This window comes from Microchirus variegatus (assembly GCF_963457635.1).
Source record: "Microchirus variegatus genome assembly, chromosome: 19".
NCBI classification, from domain to species: Eukaryota; Metazoa; Chordata; class Actinopteri; order Pleuronectiformes; family Soleidae; genus Microchirus; species Microchirus variegatus.
The window spans coordinates 19,737,537-19,757,868 of NC_139820.1; the positions used below are offsets into that span (position 1 = coordinate 19,737,537).

General features: G+C 41.1%; 2 protein-coding genes and 1 long non-coding RNA gene across 3 annotated transcripts; 2 read left to right on the plus strand and 1 right to left on the minus strand.

Moving 5' to 3' along the window:
- Nucleotides 1-1,156: 1,156 nt before the first annotated feature.
- Nucleotides 1,157-2,298, plus strand: LOC310941362. The gene is made up of 4 exons (XR_014593083.1): nt 1,157-1,202; nt 1,530-1,576; nt 1,879-1,943; nt 2,196-2,298. It is a non-coding gene; the product is annotated as an uncharacterized lncRNA (long non-coding RNA).
- A 1,036-nt stretch (nt 2,299-3,334) lies between these two features.
- Nucleotides 3,335-7,527, plus strand: hvcn1 (hydrogen voltage-gated channel 1). Its single transcript, XM_083906518.1, has 6 exons — nt 3,335-3,360; nt 5,292-5,499; nt 5,599-5,703; nt 5,766-5,997; nt 7,244-7,356; nt 7,440-7,527. The coding sequence occupies exons 2-6, from the start codon at nt 5,323-5,325 to the stop codon at nt 7,494-7,496; spliced, it is 684 nt and encodes a 227-aa protein (XP_083762644.1). The 5' UTR covers nt 3,335-3,360; nt 5,292-5,322; the 3' UTR covers nt 7,497-7,527.
- Nucleotides 7,528-8,040: 513 nt separating this feature from the next.
- Nucleotides 8,041-15,310, minus strand: tctn1 (tectonic family member 1; the record flags this gene model as incomplete). The annotated part of the gene is made up of 14 exons (XM_083906100.1): nt 8,041-8,187; nt 8,267-8,398; nt 10,547-10,700; nt 10,780-10,917; nt 11,055-11,143; nt 11,269-11,394; nt 11,509-11,643; nt 12,614-12,634; nt 12,780-12,892; nt 13,272-13,374; nt 13,469-13,620; nt 13,707-13,840; nt 14,033-14,150; nt 15,064-15,310. 14 exons carry the CDS (start codon nt 15,308-15,310, stop codon nt 8,041-8,043), a joined length of 1,809 nt encoding a protein of 602 aa, XP_083762226.1.
- Between the last annotated feature and the right edge of the window lie 5,022 nt (nt 15,311-20,332).

The following is a 20,332-nucleotide window of genomic DNA, read 5'->3' on the forward strand; positions in this document are numbered from 1 at the left end:
GTCATTACCTTCTGTAAATGAATGTTGACAATATTTCAGAAATGCATCAAACATTTTGAATATTTTTACAAGTGTTTAGCTTTAACTCAAGTAAAAAACGTCACTGAATATATTTACTGTAAACTTGAAACCACATTAAAGAGAAAATTGAGCGTTGGTTCTCTTTTATGTCCAATGAAAAGCGAGTGGTACATCTGCGTGTAGGACGATCTTTGAATGAGCTTCCTTTCCCATAATGCACAGCGGCGCACTTCATAAAGTCAAGCGAGACTTCCGCTCCATCTCTTCCGCTGCTGCAGCTCGAGCTAAGATGTCGTCTGCGGGACTTCACGTAGATCGTGGTGAGCGTCTGAACTGTTAACATTTGATTGTTTAACTAATATATAATTTTCAGGAAAAGTTGTAGATAAATAAGTTCCACGTTATTTTGAGCACAGCAGACGTGGCGTTTTATTCTTTTTTTTTAAGGTGAAATGGTTTCTACTGCTAAAGAAAGCGTCACATGCTAGCAGTAAACACGTGGGCTCAGCGTCTCTTTATCAGGATACTTTCTCAACTTTATCATAAACCAGCCTGACCTTTATAATTACCTGACCAAGTAAACTGCTAACAGTTTAACCAACTGTAGAGTTTCAGTTAACAACCGCCTTTTGTTTAGTAATTTTAAATTCTCCATTCTAATGATATTTGGGCTTGTTTTAGAACAACATCATTTGGTTGTAGCTTACATGCAGTGCTTGAAAAACTAACATCTTAAGTAGCTGCTGGTGACTTTTTCCATATTGTAAAGAAATTGCTCGAAGGAAACTATGATCCAACTGTGGCTCAGTGAAAACTATAATAAAGGTACTAATCTGCTTTGATTGGCGATTAATTTTCAAACTATTGCGAAGGCCTCAAAGTTCAGTGAATCATTTAGTCACAAAGGGCTTTGAACCAGCCACGATGTGAGTCTGGATTAACATTTGGCAGCAGCCAGGTCACCAATTGATGGCTGTCAGTGCTCGATAGCCTGTCAATCATCCTTCGTCTTATTGCCAATATATCAGCCAGTGCACATGCACCAAAACATCTAGAAATGACTTCATGTTTGAATGTGGCCATGATTTTTTTAACTTTGTCGTTCTTGTCTTTCAGAGAGGCCGTGTACCCTTACAAATGCTGTAGCAGGATGACGTTCTATGGAGGCGTCTTGGAATAAGGTAAACGGAGCCTAAGTGACAGGTTTTGCAGATGGAGTGTCTGCCTCCTCCAGTACTAAGTCAGCTGACCAGGCGCTGTGTGCTTGGCTCAGTGTTACAGTTCTGGTAGATGAAGTCTCTGTTTTGGCCTCGGCTCGGCAGGTTCTGTTTTAGAGTCTGCTGCTGATGTGTTGCTGCAGAGCACGGCCCAGTGAGAGTGGCTGGTTCTGGTTCTTCAGGACTGGCCTAGTACAGGGCCGCACATTCACTCACTTTACAGTTAGGTTGAATTAAAATGACCTGTGACGGTGAGCAAACATCTGATATATCTTTATTTGTTTGTTACAGGAGTGAATCAGAGCTTCTCACAGTGTCATGCTGCAGGCTGAGTGAAGGTGAGTGCAGTAGGGCCAGTTGCACATGCACACAGGTGACAAATTAAATGGAAATCTTCACACTTTTACTGGTGTTGCTCCATTTGCCATCAGAACAAACACCTGGTGGTTAAATGGCTGCATCTCAAATGGTTTTCCTTTTTTAATTTGTTCACCTACAAATGTTTCATGCCGTGATGAATACTTAATAACACATCATGCTGACAAATCACCGTGGTGACCTTTAAACTCCTGAGCATGTCACTCTGTCAGCAGTGATCACTTCTGTGGTTCTAGTTTCACCCACTGTCCTCTCCCTACAGGTGCTTGAGGAGCAGCTCACCTGCAGGGGGCAGCAAACGCCTGTAATGGACTTGGGAGACATTAGGTATGTTTAATGCAAGTAAACTGTCATTTATGTTGTGCAGAAAGAAACCAATCTCGTACTCCCATGGCAGAGGCCTCCTCTCTGCTGTGGAATCTAAGTATTGGGAGAGAAATTCAGGACTTTTGGCACAGGTTCACGTATGACCAGTTACTACAATCTGACTAAAGACCTGAAACATGCCACGCTTGTACTGTAATAGCCTTAGTAGTTGTACTCTGAGGTGTATGGTAGTAATATTCCTTTTTGTTACAGGCTGCGTTGAAGGAGAGGGTAAGATCTGCAGTATAATCAGAACAGCTGGTAATGATTGTATGGCTGAAATGTAAAGTGTTGAAATAAAATGTTTTGTTGCACCACATTGTGAAGCGTTTGTTTTTATTTGAGGTTAATTCATTTGTTGGTAAATGGTAGCCATTTCAACTTCAGACCGTACTGTACACTTCTGCGTCTTCTGAGGCTATTACAAGAGATACTTGCATTGCTGACCAACACTCCTGGATGTCCTCACTCTGCCTCCTGCCTGATGTCCAGCCTCTTCACTCACAGCTCCATGTTTCTCTGCAGCAGCTAAAATGATAGTTCAGACTAACTGTAGACTCGTGGATCAGTGTTGTAGGACGAGCTGCACAGTTGACTGAATTAAACGGTTTGGCCCCAGAGGATGAATCTTATTCACGTAGAAGTGTTTTTTTTTTGATATTGCACTCGTGTAGTACAGGGGTAAATGCAAAAACATGTTTATAAATATATATTGATGTTTGAAACAATTTGTTAAAAGACATCTTGGTAAGAAATATGAGCATATTTTATTCTGTCTAAGAATTGGAATACTTTGACATGACAACGATTTTACTATATTTCTATACCAAATGTTAGGTTACTTTTATCTTGAATAAAAACTGTTTTATGCGCATTTATAAGTGTTTTAATATCTGATAAATTCTCTTTAACCACTTTACTGAATACAATGATAAAACTGAAATATGTAATCTTAGTTTCGTCATACCACAGTAAGTTCGGTGATTAAAATAGAAATATAATGTAAACTAACTTCCAGTTTAATAATTCTTTTGTAGGTATTGAATAAATACTAAATAAATTAGGTGATCTATGTTTTGTCAGTTAAGGGAAGGAAAGTGTGTTTAAGCGGTTTTTTTAGTGTCTATGAATGATGTAAAGTCAGAAACGGTGTCGATTAAAGTGAAGAACTGAAATGATGTCAGAGTTTAAAAAGAGCTTTTCACTTCTAAACAATTGTTCTTTATTTCCGTTTCCGCCCTGTGAGTCTGAGTGGGCGGGACAGAGGAAATGGAGGAGGAGTCAGATATGGAAAGGGGGCGGGGTTTAACGCTCCAACTTTCTCTACTTCAGGAGCGTCTGGTGATAGAGAAGGATTAAAAGAGTCACACGACACAAGGTAAGTCACGTGACTGCTGTCAGGTCCCGAGTGATGATGATGAATGTTGTTGTTCTCTGTTGTCATTTGTTGTCTCTGTTGTTAATTATTGTTGTTAATGTTGTGTCTCTGCTGCTGATGTCAGTGAAAACGCTCGGTTGGCAGAAAAAAGAGCTGCAGACGGATTGTTTTGATCACGAGTTTCTGCTGCTGTTCAGTCTGTGCTCGCTGTTCTTATCACTGACCTCAGATCAGATGTTTTATGTGCAGGAAAATCTTCATCCTGAGTCCAGTGTGTGTTTCTGCAGCTGCAGGTTTCAGCTGAACCAAAACCTCTTATCCTCAAACAGTTCACCCCCAAAACTTCACCACTATTATTCCACATTTGAACTCATCAGCCAGAAACTTAAAACACAATATTATTCTTTAATTATAACCTGGTTCGTGCATTTAATGTTAAAGTTGCAGATACAGAACATGACATCAAAGTTTTGACCACTGAATTAGTGCTGGAGAACAGTAATGATATATTTTAATACACAAGCAAGGACATGACTAAATGAAGTAACAGATTTTAAATAACAAATTTAAGAGTTAAAGAAGGTTCTGCATCATTAGGACCAGGTTTTGGTCTCCATGAGGACTGCTGGTCCTGATAAGGAAATGATCCTTAGTGTACATTTATGGCCTTTTATCACCGTTTCATTCCCACAAAGTGCAAACTCTGGAATTGTATTAAATGTGTGCATTTGAAATCAATTTTTTTTTGATTTGAGAGAGATTCCTGTGTAAATGCTTTGATTTCAGCTGCTTCCTGTTTATATATGGCAGTGTATGTTTGCTCTGCAGAGTCTTCAGATGATCCTGAGTGAGCGTTTGAAGACAGAAAACAAAGCTGTGCACGCTCATGATGCTGCAGCAGCAGCTTCCCTTTCACTCCATTTCTCAATAACATCTTTAAAGTAAAAAAAAAAGCAGAAGTGGACTCAGATTGAAGAAATCTGCAACAAACACAAACACACACACATGATGCACAAACCTGAAGATGTCAGTGAACACACAGTCTTCTGGTTCCCACGGTGAAGTTAACCGGCAAGTAATAGCCACCAGGGGGCGACTCCTCTGGTTTTGGAAAAAATAATTGGACTTGAGTGGAAGTCTATAGTGAAATCAGATTGATGTGATCGCTCAGTGCATTTACATGCACGGTTTAATCGGACTAAGGCTGTAGTCTGACTAAGAGGGGCCATCAGACCACTGGGCAGGAGCACGTTTGAGGAAGTCTTCATATGAAGCTGTGAACGACACTTTTGAGTCATTTCAAAGACGTGATTCTCCAACTGTGTCACAAACAGAGGCGATTCTAGAGTCTGTAGGGGCCCTAAGCAAAGATTCCCAGGGGGCCCTTCCTTCCAACCAGTGTTCATCACCATTATGTTATAAATAATCTGACACCAACGAAAAATGAATGAGTTCAAAATAATTCTTTTCAAAATGAATGAAATAACATGGAAAAACCTTGTAATTAAAAAGTATGTGAAAATATAAATGTAAAGAACAATAAAATACTGTAAATAGCTTTTAAAAAACATATATAAACTGAGTAAAAAAGATATGCATTACACTGTAAATCCTCTTCATTTTCCAACTTGCAGAAGGATAACTTCACACAGGTTAAAGGTGGGGCCCCTTTAGGGAGGTTTCCTACTGAGATGTCAAAAACAGCCCTCAGGCTCCGAGTGACGGGGGCCCCCTATCAGCTCGGGGCCCCAAGCAGTTGCCTGCCTTGCCTGTTCACCCCTGGTCACAAATGAACAGCCCAAACATGACTCAGCTAAAATGCTTTTGTGGATTTGTCTGTACATAGAGAAGCATGCGACGTGTAGGATGTTTGGATTGTCTCTCAGAGCAGAACATGTTGATGATGGTACGATCCACGTGTGCCCTCTCAGGTGAGCTGCAGTGGGACGTGGGCCTGCTGCGATGGCTCACTACCTGAAGTTTTTCACCACCGTGGGAGACGAGCAGCAGTCGGTTCACATCGAGGACGAAGAGCTGCACGTGACGAGCGAGGAGCTGAGTCCGGCCTCGGGACAGTTCCCCACCAAGCCGACCTTCAGGGACTCGCTCAGAAGACTCTACTCCTCCGAGCGCTTCCAGGTGCGTCCGAATCCTGCACGGTGCCGCTTTAAATGAAACGCCGACGTCAAATGTCCGTGGTGGGAGTGCTCACTGCTGATCCTCTGCTGCTGCTTTCAGGTGTTGGTGGTGTGCTTGGTCGTCCTGGACGCCATCTTTGTCCTGGCAGAGCTGCTCATAGATCTGTCTGTTATTAAGCTGGAACATGACCACATCGCTCCTGAGGTGAGTCCAGCCCCACAGTTCACGCTCCCACCTTCGGTCTCGTTGAGCATTTGTCGCTGCAGGTGTTCCACTACCTGAGCCTGGCTCTTCTGACGTTCTTCATGGTGGAGCTGGCCGGGAAGCTGTTCGCCTACCGCCTGGAGTTTTTCTACCACAAGTTCGAGGTGTTTGATGGCGTGGTGGTGGTGGTTTCCTTCGTGTTGGACGTCGTCTTCATTTTCCACGAGGACGCCTTCGATGGGATGGGTCTCCTCATCCTGCTGCGACTCTGGAGGGTGGCCAGGATCATCAATGGTCAGTAACTGAGTACTGAACTGTCAGTGTCAGTAGAGCAGCTTTGGTGTAGGAGAATGCGATAAAAGTTTCTAGTAGGAAAAAGGCTGTCTGATGGCAAAATACTGTACTTGCATACACCTAAGCTGCTTTCAATTCTACTAGGACAGCCTCTTTTTTTAAAGGGATAGTGTTTTTATATAGTTCGCACCGTTCCGTCCGTCCGTCCGGACTAAAATGAATACCTTCCTGTGCGCGTACGTCCTTTACATTTTGCAGGATTGTTTAGTGGGTGAATATCTCCAGGCGTTTTTTTCGTTTTGTCCAAAAACCTTTTTTTGAACTTTTTCGTGAATTTTTACGCGTTTCTTTTGCGGAGAAATGTAACGAGAAATGTGTAAACGGCACTTTACGAGCTTGTCAACACGATAACTTGACAAATAATCGACACATTGATGTCAAACTGGCACTGTCCATGCCTCTTACAAGTATCTTGGACAAGTTTGAAGATCGGTGACCTTGACCTACTTTTCAAGGTCACAGCTGCACTTGAAACTTGAAAAATAGCCAAAAACCGGCACTTTTCAAGCTTGTCAACGCGATAACTTGACACATATTTATTGTATTGCTGCCAAACTGGCACTGTGGATGCCTCTTACAAGTATCTTGAATAAGTTTGAAGATGGGTGACCTTGACGTACTTTCCAAGGTCACAGCTGCACACCACATGTCCAAAGTGGCCTATGCAAATTTTGCTTTAAAATTGGCATAAAAATGTGGGCGCATGGACTCAGCGCGGAGCATTAGTAGTCGTCGACTATCACCCCTCTAGTTGCCCCATGCAATTGATATAAATCCTACTTTTGAACATAAAGTAGTAGTTTACCCAGTAAGTCACATTTGTCATAATTCACTTTTCCATCTCATATGTCAGGATTTTCCTCCTGAGAGCATTTTGGTAGAATTATCCTGACGGTCCATCTGTTCCTGCAGATTTATGACTTTGATTCTTCTGTATCTTCATGCGACGTCACAAGTTCCTCAGTTTTAGGATGTTTTATCGTCACTATTACTCCATACCTGACTGAGCTCTTCGTAATTGAAAAGCTGGCAGACGACTTGCTCTGTTGCCCGTTTCATAATGTTTTTGAACCTACCAAGAAAAATAAACCCATCATCGTGTTGAAACCTCTTTAAGTTTAGGAACGGCTGCTTTGTTGTATATTTTGATGATGGGTGATGGTGTTTGACTGTAAATGTACGGCAGGAATCCTGTTGTCGGTGAAAACCCGCGCAGACCAGAGGATCCACAAGCTGAAAGAGAGCTACGACCACCTGGTCCAGAGAGTCACGGAGCTGCAGGAGCGCGCTGATAATCTGGTGAGGCTTATTCACTTTAACATATGAGGTCACCGTTCATTTCAGTGCATTTGGTTTAAAAACGTCATTGTCTCCATCTGTAGGAACAAGACAAACAGAGGCTTCAAGACCTCCTGAAGAAACACAGCATAGAATACTAACTTCAGTGAAGCTTCATTGTTGTTTCTATACCTTTTTTGATGATTGAGTGTTTTTGTTCTTTGATTTATTTCAGCTTCGTCATCATTTTGAGGTTTTGGAGACACTGATTATGACATTTGTTGGACTGAAAAGACAGATTCTACGATTATGAAGATAATTGTTGGTTGCAGCCCTATTCTGCACCATACTTTATTTTATTTTCAAACCTTACATTCCATCATTGGCTTCCATTGCAGATTTTAGAGTTACTACTTATTATTAAGTGTGGTCGTTAATGGTTGTCACATTAGTGTTAGAAACTCATGAAAGTCAATTATTCACATGCAGATTAAGACCTTAACTTAATCTGTAAATAAGATTAATCGTACATCTGCAGAGTGACATTTAAAAGAACAGTATGTTTTGTAAAAAGTAAAAGAAATTTTTTTTTTATACACACATGAAAAAAGTGTTTTAGTTCATTTATTAAAAAAATATTCTATCGCCTAACAGAAATCCTATATACATTATTCACAAATCTGTGTGTGTGGATCCAGTCAAGGATCAGACGAAAGGGAAATAGAAGTCGTATGGTAGCTTAGCGTCGATGGTGGGCGTGGCTCTGTAACCAGGAAGTGCAGGAGCTGACACTGGTACGAAGGCCACGGACGTCGTTATTGACGCGATGCTGCTGCCACCGGACAACAGAGTCTGACAAACACAGTAATATACGTCAGTTATGAGACTGGATTCTTCTCTTGTGTTTGTAATAAAGTAGTGTGTTTCTCACCAAGCTGCTGCTGTTGGTTTGGATGATTTCTCTGATGCTCACGATCTGGGGCTGGGCGTTCACCAAGGATCCGTACTTGGTCCATTCCATTTCCAAATGAAGGGACAACGGAATGCTGCAACTCTGGGCTTCCTGTGAACAGCAAACATACGTAGATCATTTGCTGCAACGTGCTTTACTATAATTACTAGTATAGATATAGAATCAATTCTTAACCGAGCGCTACACCAATTTACATACTGATAATCAATTAAATTGAGTTGTTTTTTTTTATAATGCTTGATTTTTCAGCTTCATACATGGGAATGTTTTCTGGAGGAGCAAAACCAAACATCTACAGAACAGATAATGATCTTTAGTTTCAGGCATAATAGAATAACAAAGTATTGATTCATTATTTTTAAAGATGTATGTAATTGTCAAATCCAAGGCGTAAAAACCTGTTGGGTTTAACAATCCTTAAATGGTTCGACAATGTCAATATCAGTGTTACACAGACAGTTCAATGACAGCATATTAGGGGCATAATATTAAAATAATAAAATAAATCAGATCCAGATGGAGAGGAGGTAATACTACAAGAAAAACGCTGATATTTTAGACATTAAATCATCAATTTAAGACACACTTTGATTGGAATTACGTCTTTGAGTCTTCAGATCTGGTGTCACATGGCTGGGGATTATCTAGAGACTTGCTCTGAAGCTATTGACGAACACCTGAACATGGGTCAATATTCCCTCAGGTCGCCTGTCAGGTGTGAAACACGTGCATCTTTCTGTGCTAATCTGGTGGGAGGGGCTCGGTTAAAAGATACTCTTTGATCACCTGGAGATGAGACTCAACAATCAACTGTTTGTCTACAGATCCAGATGATGATCCAGGGACTATAGAGCTCCGGACGCCATGATTCACTTTCTATGAACTGCCATGTTGACCAGTGTTGTTTTCGTCAACGATGACGATGACGAGATAAATATGACTCTTTGATGGCGAAAACATGACGAGACTTGTGTGAGTTTTCGTTGATGAGACGAGAATGGACGAAAATGTCAGTGGGTGGTCTGTCAGACGTTTGAAACGCATGACATTTCGTTTTTTCGGCCAATCACCTGACGGTCACGGAGAAAGCACATGGCTACTTAATATGCACGTACCCCGCTACTGCTTCTGCAGTGTGTGTGTGTGTGTGCGTGTGTGTTCACCGTTGAATGACGATGGATAAGGAATCCCACAGAGGGACTGAACTGCGGCTGTACTTCTTCTAACCCGACACTTATGTAAGTGGACTCGTTCGCATTTTAAGCTAGCGATCTTTATGCTAACGTGTTGGCAAACAACAAACAGATGGATTATTATTTCTTTAGCAGCATGTTTAGCCATGTTTACATTCAGTGATGGTGTGGTCATCTCTTTGTGTGTAATAATAGCCAATCTGCAAGCTCACAGTGTGTTGCAGTGTGTTGAACTTATAGATCTGCTGCTATTTTCACAACTTATGTGTGACACAATGTGCCCAACAACAATCCCAGTCCAATGCTTATTGACCTAAATACATTTGTTAAAAGACTAAACTTCTTTTTTCGACTAAAACTAGACTAAAAAGTCTTTTGAGTTTTCGTCGACTAAAACTAGACTAAACCCCTTTTGAGTTTTTGTCGACTAAAACTAGACTAAAACTATCACATATAGAAGTGACTAAAATGTGACTAAAACTAATAGGCATTTTCGTCCAAAAGACTAAGACTAAATCTAAGATGGTTGTCAAAAACAACACTGATGTTGACAGCCTAAGATGCAGCAAAAATGAACGGGACCGGGATTTATTATCATTATTATTAACATTATTAGATATACTATATATATATATATATATACCGTTACCGTGTTTCTTACTCTCATATCACACACACAAATGCTGTTGTTTGTAGTTTTTGTTGGTCTGTATGTCTTGTATTGTTATTGTATTGTCATATTGCAAGAAAACAAAACAAAACAAAAAAAACTTTGCTGTGCCGACTAGCGCTTGGTAAATCTAGTCTGAGTCCATGATTTACCAAGAGCTCAATCTTCTTCTGCTCACTGTGAGCATGTTTCATAGCAGAGATTCTGACTGTTTTGGCACAACATCTATCCACCACCTTTACTTTTAGGATAGAAAACAGCCTGAGTGATGTGTTGTCAAGTGCATACTGCATGTCTACAGAGGTCAGAGGGCGTTACCTTGGTTGTATGACATCATTTACTGGAGCTCTGTACTGTGTTTCTAAATGTGCTCACCCCAGGACTGAAGTTGTTCTTGATTTGCACCCAGTCCATTTGATTGCTTAGCGGTGTGTTTCCAAAGGAAGCCACATACAGTGGATAGTTTGGTCCTCTCAGAATGTCCAGAAGCTGCTGGGAGACCAGCGAGCAGTTGACCACATCCTGCAGTCTGCAGGAACAAGACACGTTAGCAAACCCATCAGGAAGATACACAGGAATTAGCTTTGCTATCTGTGATGTTCTCATGCCTTAATGTGCAGCCAGACACAGAGTCGAGACCAAAGAGGACAGGAGAGCGCTGGTGTGGTCCTTTCAGGCAGTCCTGGTCCACAGCAGTGTTCAGAAGAGACAGTGTTTCCCTGGGATCAACGCTTCTGACGATCCCAGTGAGGATGACGGTTAAGGACAAATCCTGAACATCATCAACGTCTCTGCAAATAAACCCAGATCCAATTCACACTGCACACAGCCTGTAAGCCAAGGAAAAGTCAGTGACATCCATCATTCAAGAAGTCAAGGATATTCTGGTGTTCTTGATCCAGACACAAGAGGCAGTCCAACCACGTACCCTGGATTTCCACTGTAGTGAACAGGCACCGCCTCACCATCCTGCTGTTTTTGTACATAACAAAACATCAACGCTACATGTGGAGTATTTCCAGGTACAGAATCTTTATTTAAATACCAGATAACACCAGCATCATCATCATCATCATCATCTTGTTGAGTGACATTACCTGAACAAATGTGATCTCAAACTCTTGGTTCAGGGGCAGCGATGATTCAGGGACAAATCCCAGCACAAGAGAAACGGTCACATTCACGATCTCACCGGCTGGACTGTACTTCATCCCATAGACGACCTGAAGATACAAACGCAAGACTTTCTTCATCATCGGCCCTCTCTGTGTGCAGATCAAATACCTAAGTGTGTTAAAAGGATGATTTAATCCACACATATGAGTGGTGACACACACCTTCAGCACCACATTAGCACAGAGGCCTGAGCTCAAGAGAACCGGAGCGAGCGTTTCTCCTCCGTTTATCTCCAGCTCAGTCTGGGTCCCAGCTACAGACTGAAGCACGACTGCAGCGAGCTCCACAGGAATCACCTGCAACAACAACAACAACAACACACATTTCATTTATGTAAGTTGTCAGAGTTTTATTCTGTAGCGTTTTGTTGTCTACACATTGTTCTGGAGGTTTTTACATGTGTTTATTTCAGGCCACTGGTTCCACGTTCACCACCGACTTGCACAGTCGTGGTTTATGTTAAACGAGTATGTTACTAATATGTTACTCAGTGAACAGTGAGACGAAGCCAGTGTGTTGTCATTGCCAATGTGAAAAGAACTTCCTTTTTTGAAAGAAATTGAGAAAAATTTCATATTTTTTCTGACTTCCCATTGCAGCACTTGACCTCAAACTTGTGTTTACTTGTTGCATCATGTGAAGACATATTTTGTGGTACGCACAAGAAAGGACCGGGTCTTGCTACATTTCCTGGTCAGGCAGCGGCTGTGATGGCACATTTTTGACCGCCGCTCTTTTGTCGCTGCCCTTATTCGTCATTTTATTTATTATGTGATCATGTGATGGTCATCAATAACAACCACGTGTCCCTAAAAGGCACTGTGCATGTGACGTACTAATTTAAGTTGTTTCAGACTAGACTAACAGTCTAGGTCAGGGGTGTCACATCAGCATAATGGTTCCCCTAAAAGGGCCAGATGTAACTGTCATACAGAATAAATGTAGCTAAATGTATCCAAATATAATAGGTAAAGTCCAATAAAGGTAACTACTCCGTGACATATTGTTAAATAACTTTCTGTATTTATTACTCAGTGCCGTCACTTTGCGGGTAACGCAATATCCATGCATTGTGGGAAATGTAGTTTATGGTCAACGCACGCCTTAAAGCAGCATTGACCTAATTTAACACAGATTTTTAAGACCAATTCATTTCTCTCGGGCCACATAAAATGACGTGGCGGGCCACATCTGGCCCCCCGGGCCTTGAGTTTGACACATGTGGTCAAGTTGTTTCAGTTAAAAGATATAATAGTGAATACTTACTGCTGCATCTTTATTCTTCCCCTGTAAAGTAAAAAAAAAGTGACTTTAGTCTTGTACACCATTTTAAAGCTAAAGCATCTGTCGATGTACCTATAAAAGAACATGCTGTGGTGCAGCATTTCTTTAATTACAGAAATGTTAAGTTAGAGAAATCGTGCAGACTCACAGCAGAGAGCTGGATGTTAGTGTAGGTGTCCATGTTGAGTGCCGGCAGACTCTGGCAGTCCTGATCCAGGACCAGACGCCGGGAACACGCTCGGATCTCGTCTTTCAAAAACGCTGTCAAGACAAAGATGTTCGAGGTGAAAATGAACGCAATGATAAAAACCTAGAAATACGTTATAAAGTTGGAATAAGAAACCCTTTCCTTTCACATAGCAAAAATGAGTACTTTAGATCACCTTCAGCTGAATATATAACTGTGTATATGTCACAGCCATAAGGCAGGAAACGTGTTCTTTCACTTTAATATTGTTTGCATTTTGTAACTTGTTTGTACTCGGTTGGCGTGACCGATGATGATTGTGATTTTATTATAATGACATGTTAATTCCAAAGTCATATCCAGGCGTTGCTGTAGGCTACCTTCACATTAACATGTCTGGAACAGCACAGTATCACCATCTGCTGCTCAACACGAGCGATGAGTGGAGGATACCTGCAGGACTTGTATCCACACAGTCAGCAGTGACACCAGGAGCTGGAAGCCACAAGATCCCTCTGTCTCCATTCTGTCCTGCTGTCACCATCTCCTCTCCATACTGACAACAAAAAGCAGTCAGTGGAGAATGAGCACAACAACATGAGTTTAATCCATTTAAACAACACAACAACACTGCTGCAGGATATATGCACCTTGTATCCAGAGGAGGCCTGGAGCTCTTCAGTGGCCACGCGGTCACTGTTCTCCTCCACACCGAAAGTAAAGGAAGTGAATTGTTTGAACAGTGTATCAAAGTTGCTGTCGGTCGGAAGAGCAGGTGAGGGATGAGAGAATCCATCAACACCTACAAACAACAACAAATATGAGGCAGGCGCAGTGATGGAAAAACGCGATCGCGGTGATAAATAACAGCAAGAACTGATGACTCACGGTTTTGTGACTGAATGCAGAAAACATCATAACTGCTCTCCCTCCTCACAGATGACTGCAGCTCTGAATAGCCATATTTGGTGGTGCCTAGAGAGTACGATGCCACAGTGGGGCTGCACAGCTGCTTGTATGCACTATGAACAAAGAAGTTTAGAGAAGGTTCACTTAAGCTCACCTGTAAAGGTTACAGTGCATTTTAGGTGCGTTCTGAAACAGAATGCAAAAGCCAAACACCCCTAAATGTTTGTGAGTAGTGTATAATAATAATGAATTAGTGATGTTGACCTAGTGACATACAGAGCATTCAGATCAGCAGGGAGACTTGCCTGACAGTGGTCAGGGAGCAATGGGTGAACAGAGCCACTTCCTCACCACAGTCCTCATCACAGCAGCAGTTCATGTCACACAAGCTGCTGTGCTCATCACAGGGACACAACCTGCCAACTGACACACACACACACAGCAGAGGTCATGTTAGAATGACAATCACAAAACAAACCAGATGTCTTAAACTTAAACTCGAGAGGCTAACTTAACAGTATCAGTGTACAGTAACAGTAACAGTGTGTAACTGTAACACTATCAGTGTGTAACAGTATCAGTGTGTAACAATAAGGGTGTGTAACAGTAACAGTGTGTAACAGTAACGGTGTGTAACAGTAACAGTGTGTAACAGTAACGGTGTATTGCAGTATCAGTGTGTAACAGTAACAGTGTATTATCAGAGTAACAGTGTGTAACAGTAACAGTGTATTATCAGAGTAACAGGGTGTAACAGTAATGGTGTCTAACAGTATCAGTGTGTAACAGTAATAGTGTGTAACAGTAACAGTGTATTATCAGAGTAACAGTGTGTAACAGTAATGGTGTCTAACGGTATCAGCGTGTAACAGTAATGGTATGTAACAGTAACAGTGTATTATCAGAGTAACAGTGTGTAACAGTAATTGTGTACAACGGTATCAGTGTGCAACAGTAATGGTGTGTAACAGTAACAGTGTATTATCAGAGTTACAGTGTGTCACAGTAACAGTGTGTAACAGTAATGGTGTGTAACAGTAACGGTGTATTATCAGAGTAACAGTGTGTAACAGTAACGGTGTATTATCAGAGTAACAGTGTGTAACAGTAACGGTGTATTATCAGAGTAACAGTGTGTAACAGTAATAGTGTGTAACAGTAACGGTGTGTAACAGTAATGTGTGTAACAGTAACAGTGTATTATCAGAGTAACAGTGTGTAACAGTAATGGTGTCTTAACAGTATCAGTGAGTAACAGTAACAGTGTGTAACAGTATCAGTGTGTAACAGTATCAGTGTGTAACAGTATCAGTGTGTAACAGGAGCCGAGGCTCACCGTCAGGAGCAGGTACCAGCAGGCTGCCGGACTGTGGAGCTGCCGTTAGCAGAGTGGTCTCCTCCAGGCTGCCGGAACTCGTTGTCGGCTCTACGGCCGCGGGTGTCCCCGTATTACCGTCGATAACGTTCAGTGTGACCGTGTTAACGTCGGTGCTCGTTACGGTTCCCTCTGTATTTACACTGTTACACGACAGAAATAAACATATCTCTACGAAGGACCATAACAAGGCAGCTTTAGCCGCCATGTTTGTTTTAGCCGTTACTATGGTTCTTCCTCTTCTTCGTTTGTATTATCACTCGGTTCAGTGAAACATTATCGCCCCCTAGTGTCGGGTTATTAGAACACACCCTGTGAACTGTGGCCCTCTGCTGGGTCTTTACGGTATTGCAGTTGTACATTCATTCTTTTATCAAAAATAAATGAAACATTTCATTATTATCCCGCGGAAAAAAATATCTTCATTAAAATGTTGAATAAATATTATGTAAATAAATTAACCTGACACGTATTGTTATTAGTATTATTATTATTATTTTATCAATATTTAATATATCATATATTGACTTTAATGTTGTGCTACATGGTGTCGGTGTGGGCCTATGAAGTGGGCTTTGATTCTCTTTTCTAGTTATTTTTGTTGCAGTTAGAGAGAGAAAAGAGAAAGACAGGAACAACTGTCTGATATTACATCAAAGTGATGTATCCAGTGAATTTACTTTCAATTTATTTTGTGCATTTAATTAATGTTTTCATTCATTCATTGTCTATAATTCAGCGTTTCCCAAAGTCAAACTTGAAATCCCGATCCTAAACAGAAGAAAGATATTATTGTGAACTGCATCTGCTTTAATTTATTTAATTTAATCATGTGTTACTTTAAAAGACTGATGTGACTTTGTCCACTAGATGGCAGCACAGGATCAGTGAACACATGGCTTCAGTTTTCAAAATAAGTTTCAAAGCAAATTTGTGATGAATTACATTTTTTAAAAGGTGCATTAGCATGAAATCCAGAAACTGGATTAAATCTACGTGTCCATGGACGACCTGGATTATCTGTCCAAACAAAAATTTTTTTTTCAGAATAAAGGCTCTGAATTCTTGATGAGATTGTTGTTTTTGTGAAGATGAGCAAATATATATAATTTATATATTTATATATATATATATATATATATATATATATATATATATATATATATATATATATATATATATATATATATATATATGAGTATATAAAATGTCACTTCTGTTTGAGCACACCCAAAGCCCCTGACCAAACACAGACGTCCTACCGCCCTCGTGACCTTTGACCCTCCACCTCTCTCACCCGTTGATGAATCCTGTGAAAGTCAAAGACTTTTCCTGCGTGACTTTTTCTCCCGTTACTGACTGACTTACCACTGATGAATATATTCAAATGAAGCCTTTGTGGATATGATCTAAGTGTCAGGGGGAGGCACACATTCACCAGGGAGGGAAACGTGTGTGTGTGTGTGTGTGTGTGAACACACTCTTTTTGTGCACGTATGTGCAGAGTTAGTGCTGAGGTGGAGCACGGCCATTGAGCGATGAACACACAGGTTATCACAAGGTCACCATCTCACTTGTGTTAAGGTGTGTGTGCATGGCTGCATGTGTGTGTGTGTGTTAACGTGTGTGTGTGTGTGTGTGTGTATGTGTGTGTGGCTGGTTGGGTCGCAGTGAGAAGGAAGGAGTCTAATTAGAACATTAATTAAGAGGCAAACGGCTTATTGAATAAATCCTGTGCTCATTAAGAGCTCTCTCTCTCTCTCTCTCACACACACACACACACACACACACACACACACACACACACACACACACACACACACACACACACACACACACACACACACACACACACACACACACACACACACACACACCTCCCCTCTGTGCTGATGTCACTGTCACTGTGCTGCAGTAACTTTGGACTAATAGACCACTTACTTACTCTGAGCAGAGATGGGAGTGAAGTCACAAACAAGTGCAGAGTCAAGTCATAGAATTAGCGAAGACGAAGATGATTTCACAGATATTCCACATTTAAATATGCTAAACAATAGCATAACTGCTGATTTAACTGATCTACAGTTCAGCATTGTTTGATTTCTGTGTCGAAGTCACTCTGACCAATCAGTGCACGGCAGAGGCTCAGATCCCTTAGAACCTGACCAGAGCAGGTACTAAAAAAAGTACCAGGAACCAGGTACTCTAAAAAAAAAAATGACGAAAAATAAAAAAAAAATTGAAATATTGAGTTTCAAAGTCGAGCTCTCAAGTTTCCAAAAAAAGTCGAGATCTCGACTTTGAAACTTGAGATTTAAATTTTTTTGAGATGAAATGTCATTAAAAAAAACAAAAAAAAACTAAAAACAGTACCAGGTACTCTCGTACGGAGGCCCTGAAGTGACATGAGAAAGAAAAATGCAAAAAATAAAAATAAAAAATGTAAATCCCGAGTTTCAAAGTCGCACCAAGACTTTGGTGCAGGAGAGTGAGCTTTTTCCAGCCAGGAAAAGCTGTTCATTCTGTATAAAGTGGTCATTTATTCAGTGAGTCTTTTGTAAAGAGCCTAATATATTTCCCTTTCTCCTCGTGCCGCTCCTGGCAGCCATGTTTTCACTCAGGTCCAGGCTCATGGAGCATGCTGAGCGCAGTCAGCTCTATGTGAGATGCTGACGATGCAAGTATCTCATGCAACTATACTTTAAAGAAAGAAAAAACTAAACTATCGCACAGAGTCTTTTTTAACAATGGAGGTGGCAAATGCACAGTAAGCAAGAACCAGATATAGTGTCACAACATGGGAGGCGCAACTGCAAATGTGAAAAATAACCGGAATCGTCCTTTAACTGCTGACCACATAGTGATACTAAATAAAAGGTGACTTCCTGTGTGCCCTTCACTGCGCCGCGTAGCATGTAGCGTAGCTTCGCGGCAAGCAACTGTGTGTCCTTTGCTGTAAATCAGTTATATTTCCTGATGTTCCCTCCTGCTTTCAACTGGCTGTAAGTCACTGCAGAGGATGTGTGTGTGTGTGTGTTCTTGTACTTGCGGCATACTGAGGACCAGTGAGGGTTTTTAACCAACAAAGTGAGGTCATTTTTACGGAGTGAGGACATTTTGGCCGGTCCTCACTTTGTTTTCATTGAAATCCCTTCCTCAGGTTGCTATAACATGCTATACTCAATTTTTGTCAAATTTAGGACCATATTTTTTTTTTCAAATTTTGGACCAAAAATTTTGGGTCCAATTTTTTTTTCAATTTTGGACGACATAGTATAGTCTGACGTTTTTGTCAAATTTTGGACCAAAAAAAACAAAAAAGTTTTCCAGCCCTTTTGCTCTGGGGCTCCATCTGCAGACATGTTGTGGTACTGCAACCAGTAATTCTTTGTAGATGTCATTCATGAAGTAGATATTTGTAATTGTGTTGACTTATAAAGTGGAAATGCTGGTCCTCACTTTGTCAGCAACCCAGTCCTCATTATGCAGTGAGTACAAAAATGTGTGTGTGTGTGTGTGTGTGTGTATCATGTCCCAGTGCTGCAGAGCATCACCTCTGCTCCACTAATCCTCTCAGCCTGTGTCTCACTCTGTTTCTGTCTCCATTTATCTGTCCATCTGTCATCAGGTCATCGTCTCTACTGTCTCACCTCAGACATCATCTCCCTCTCTGTGTTGATACGACTTACAAACAGATCACAATACCTTTGCATGGGTGGTGCTCAAAGTTCTCAAATGGACCCTTTAACACTTGCATTGCCGATAACCTCCATCCACGTTCTGCCGCTTTATCCTCCAGAGGGCGATAGACGAGGGTCACACCCTGGACAGTTCACCAGTCCATCATAGGGACACACATATACACTTGGCTTGTCCTCACCGGAGAACCCTTTTGGCTCCAGGTAGAACCTTTTTATAAAGGTTGCACCTGGAAGTCTATTTGGAGGGTTCCACTAAGAACCATTGAAAACCCTTTATTCGGGAAAGGAGTTTTAAAGGGTTCTCTGGATCAAAATGGTTCTACCTGGAACCATTAGTGTTACCAAGAACCCTTGAAAACCCCTTTCTTCGGGAAAGGGTTTTTCAGAAGCAAATGGTTCCAGGTAGAACCTCAGCCCTTGTAGAAGAACCCTTATTTCTAAGAGTGTACTTTCTTAGTTAGTGTAACTAACCCTAACCCACTGTTAGATAGACACTATACACTCTAAGAAATGAAAGTGCTCAGTAGAACCATATAAGGTTCTTCAGCTTGTCCCCATAGGAGAACCCAAGATTCTACCTGGAACCCTTTTGGAGGGTTCCACCAAGAACCCTTTTAAAACCCTTTATTCAGGAAAGGTCTTTTAAAGGGTTCTCTGGATCAAAACGGTTCTTATTGGAACCATTAGTGTTACCAAGAACCCTTGAAAAACCCTTTATTCAGGAAATAGTTTTTCAGAAGCAAATGGTTCCAAGTAGAACCTCAGACCTTGTAGAAGACCCCTTTTGGAACCCTTATTTTTAAGAGTGTAGAGACAAACAACCATGCACTCTCTACAGTCAGTTTAGAGAGTCCAGTTGACCTAATCCCTATATCGCATGTTTTTAGACGATGAGAGGAAGCCGTAGAACCCAGAGAACCCCCCCACACACATGTGGAGAACATGCAAACTCCATGGCCCTTGTTCTGACCAGGATGTAACACAAGGAATTAAAGTGATCTCAATGGAGTTTAACATCAATGAGATGCTGATATCGTTGGTGAGTGGTACATCTTTTGGAACCTTAAAAACCTGTTTGATTTTAAAATATACAAATCTGAAGATCGGCTTGATTTCTTTAGTTGTCTCAGCTTTGGAATCAACTGACTCTATGTTCTCTTTTTTAATGGACCAAACAGCTTCTGTAATAGCTATAAAAACACCCCCACCATTACATGCAGATTTATTTACTGCATCCGTGCATTAAGATGATAAAAGATATAGACGGTGATTAGTGGAATATTCATCTTATCTGGTCTTTATCTCTGACCCTCCTCTGTTCTCTATCTCTGTCTTTCAGTCTGTCATCTCTCTATCCTGATGGTATCATGTTATCTGCTCTCCAAATGGAATCACTCACACTATCCTGCTGCTGTGTAGGTCACAGGCTTTTGTCCTGTCACAAAGGTCAGTATGTGTGTGTGTGTGTGTGTATATATATATATATATATATATGTTTAAATGTGAATTAGTGAATATAACCATTAACC

What these genes read in the sequence shown, in the direction of transcription:
- hvcn1 (XM_083906518.1), top strand. Translation starts at nt 5,323, where the DNA reads ATGGCTCACTACCTGAAGTTTTTCACCACCGTGGGAGACGAGCAGCAG. An exon ending in ATGACCACATCGCTCCTGAG is followed by an intron (nt 5,704 to 5,765) that starts GTGAGTCCAGCC and finishes TTGTCGCTGCAG; the next exon opens with GTGTTCCACTACCTGAGCCT. An exon ending in GGTGGCCAGGATCATCAATG is followed by an intron (nt 5,998 to 7,243) that starts GTCAGTAACTGA and finishes AATGTACGGCAG; the next exon opens with GAATCCTGTTGTCGGTGAAA.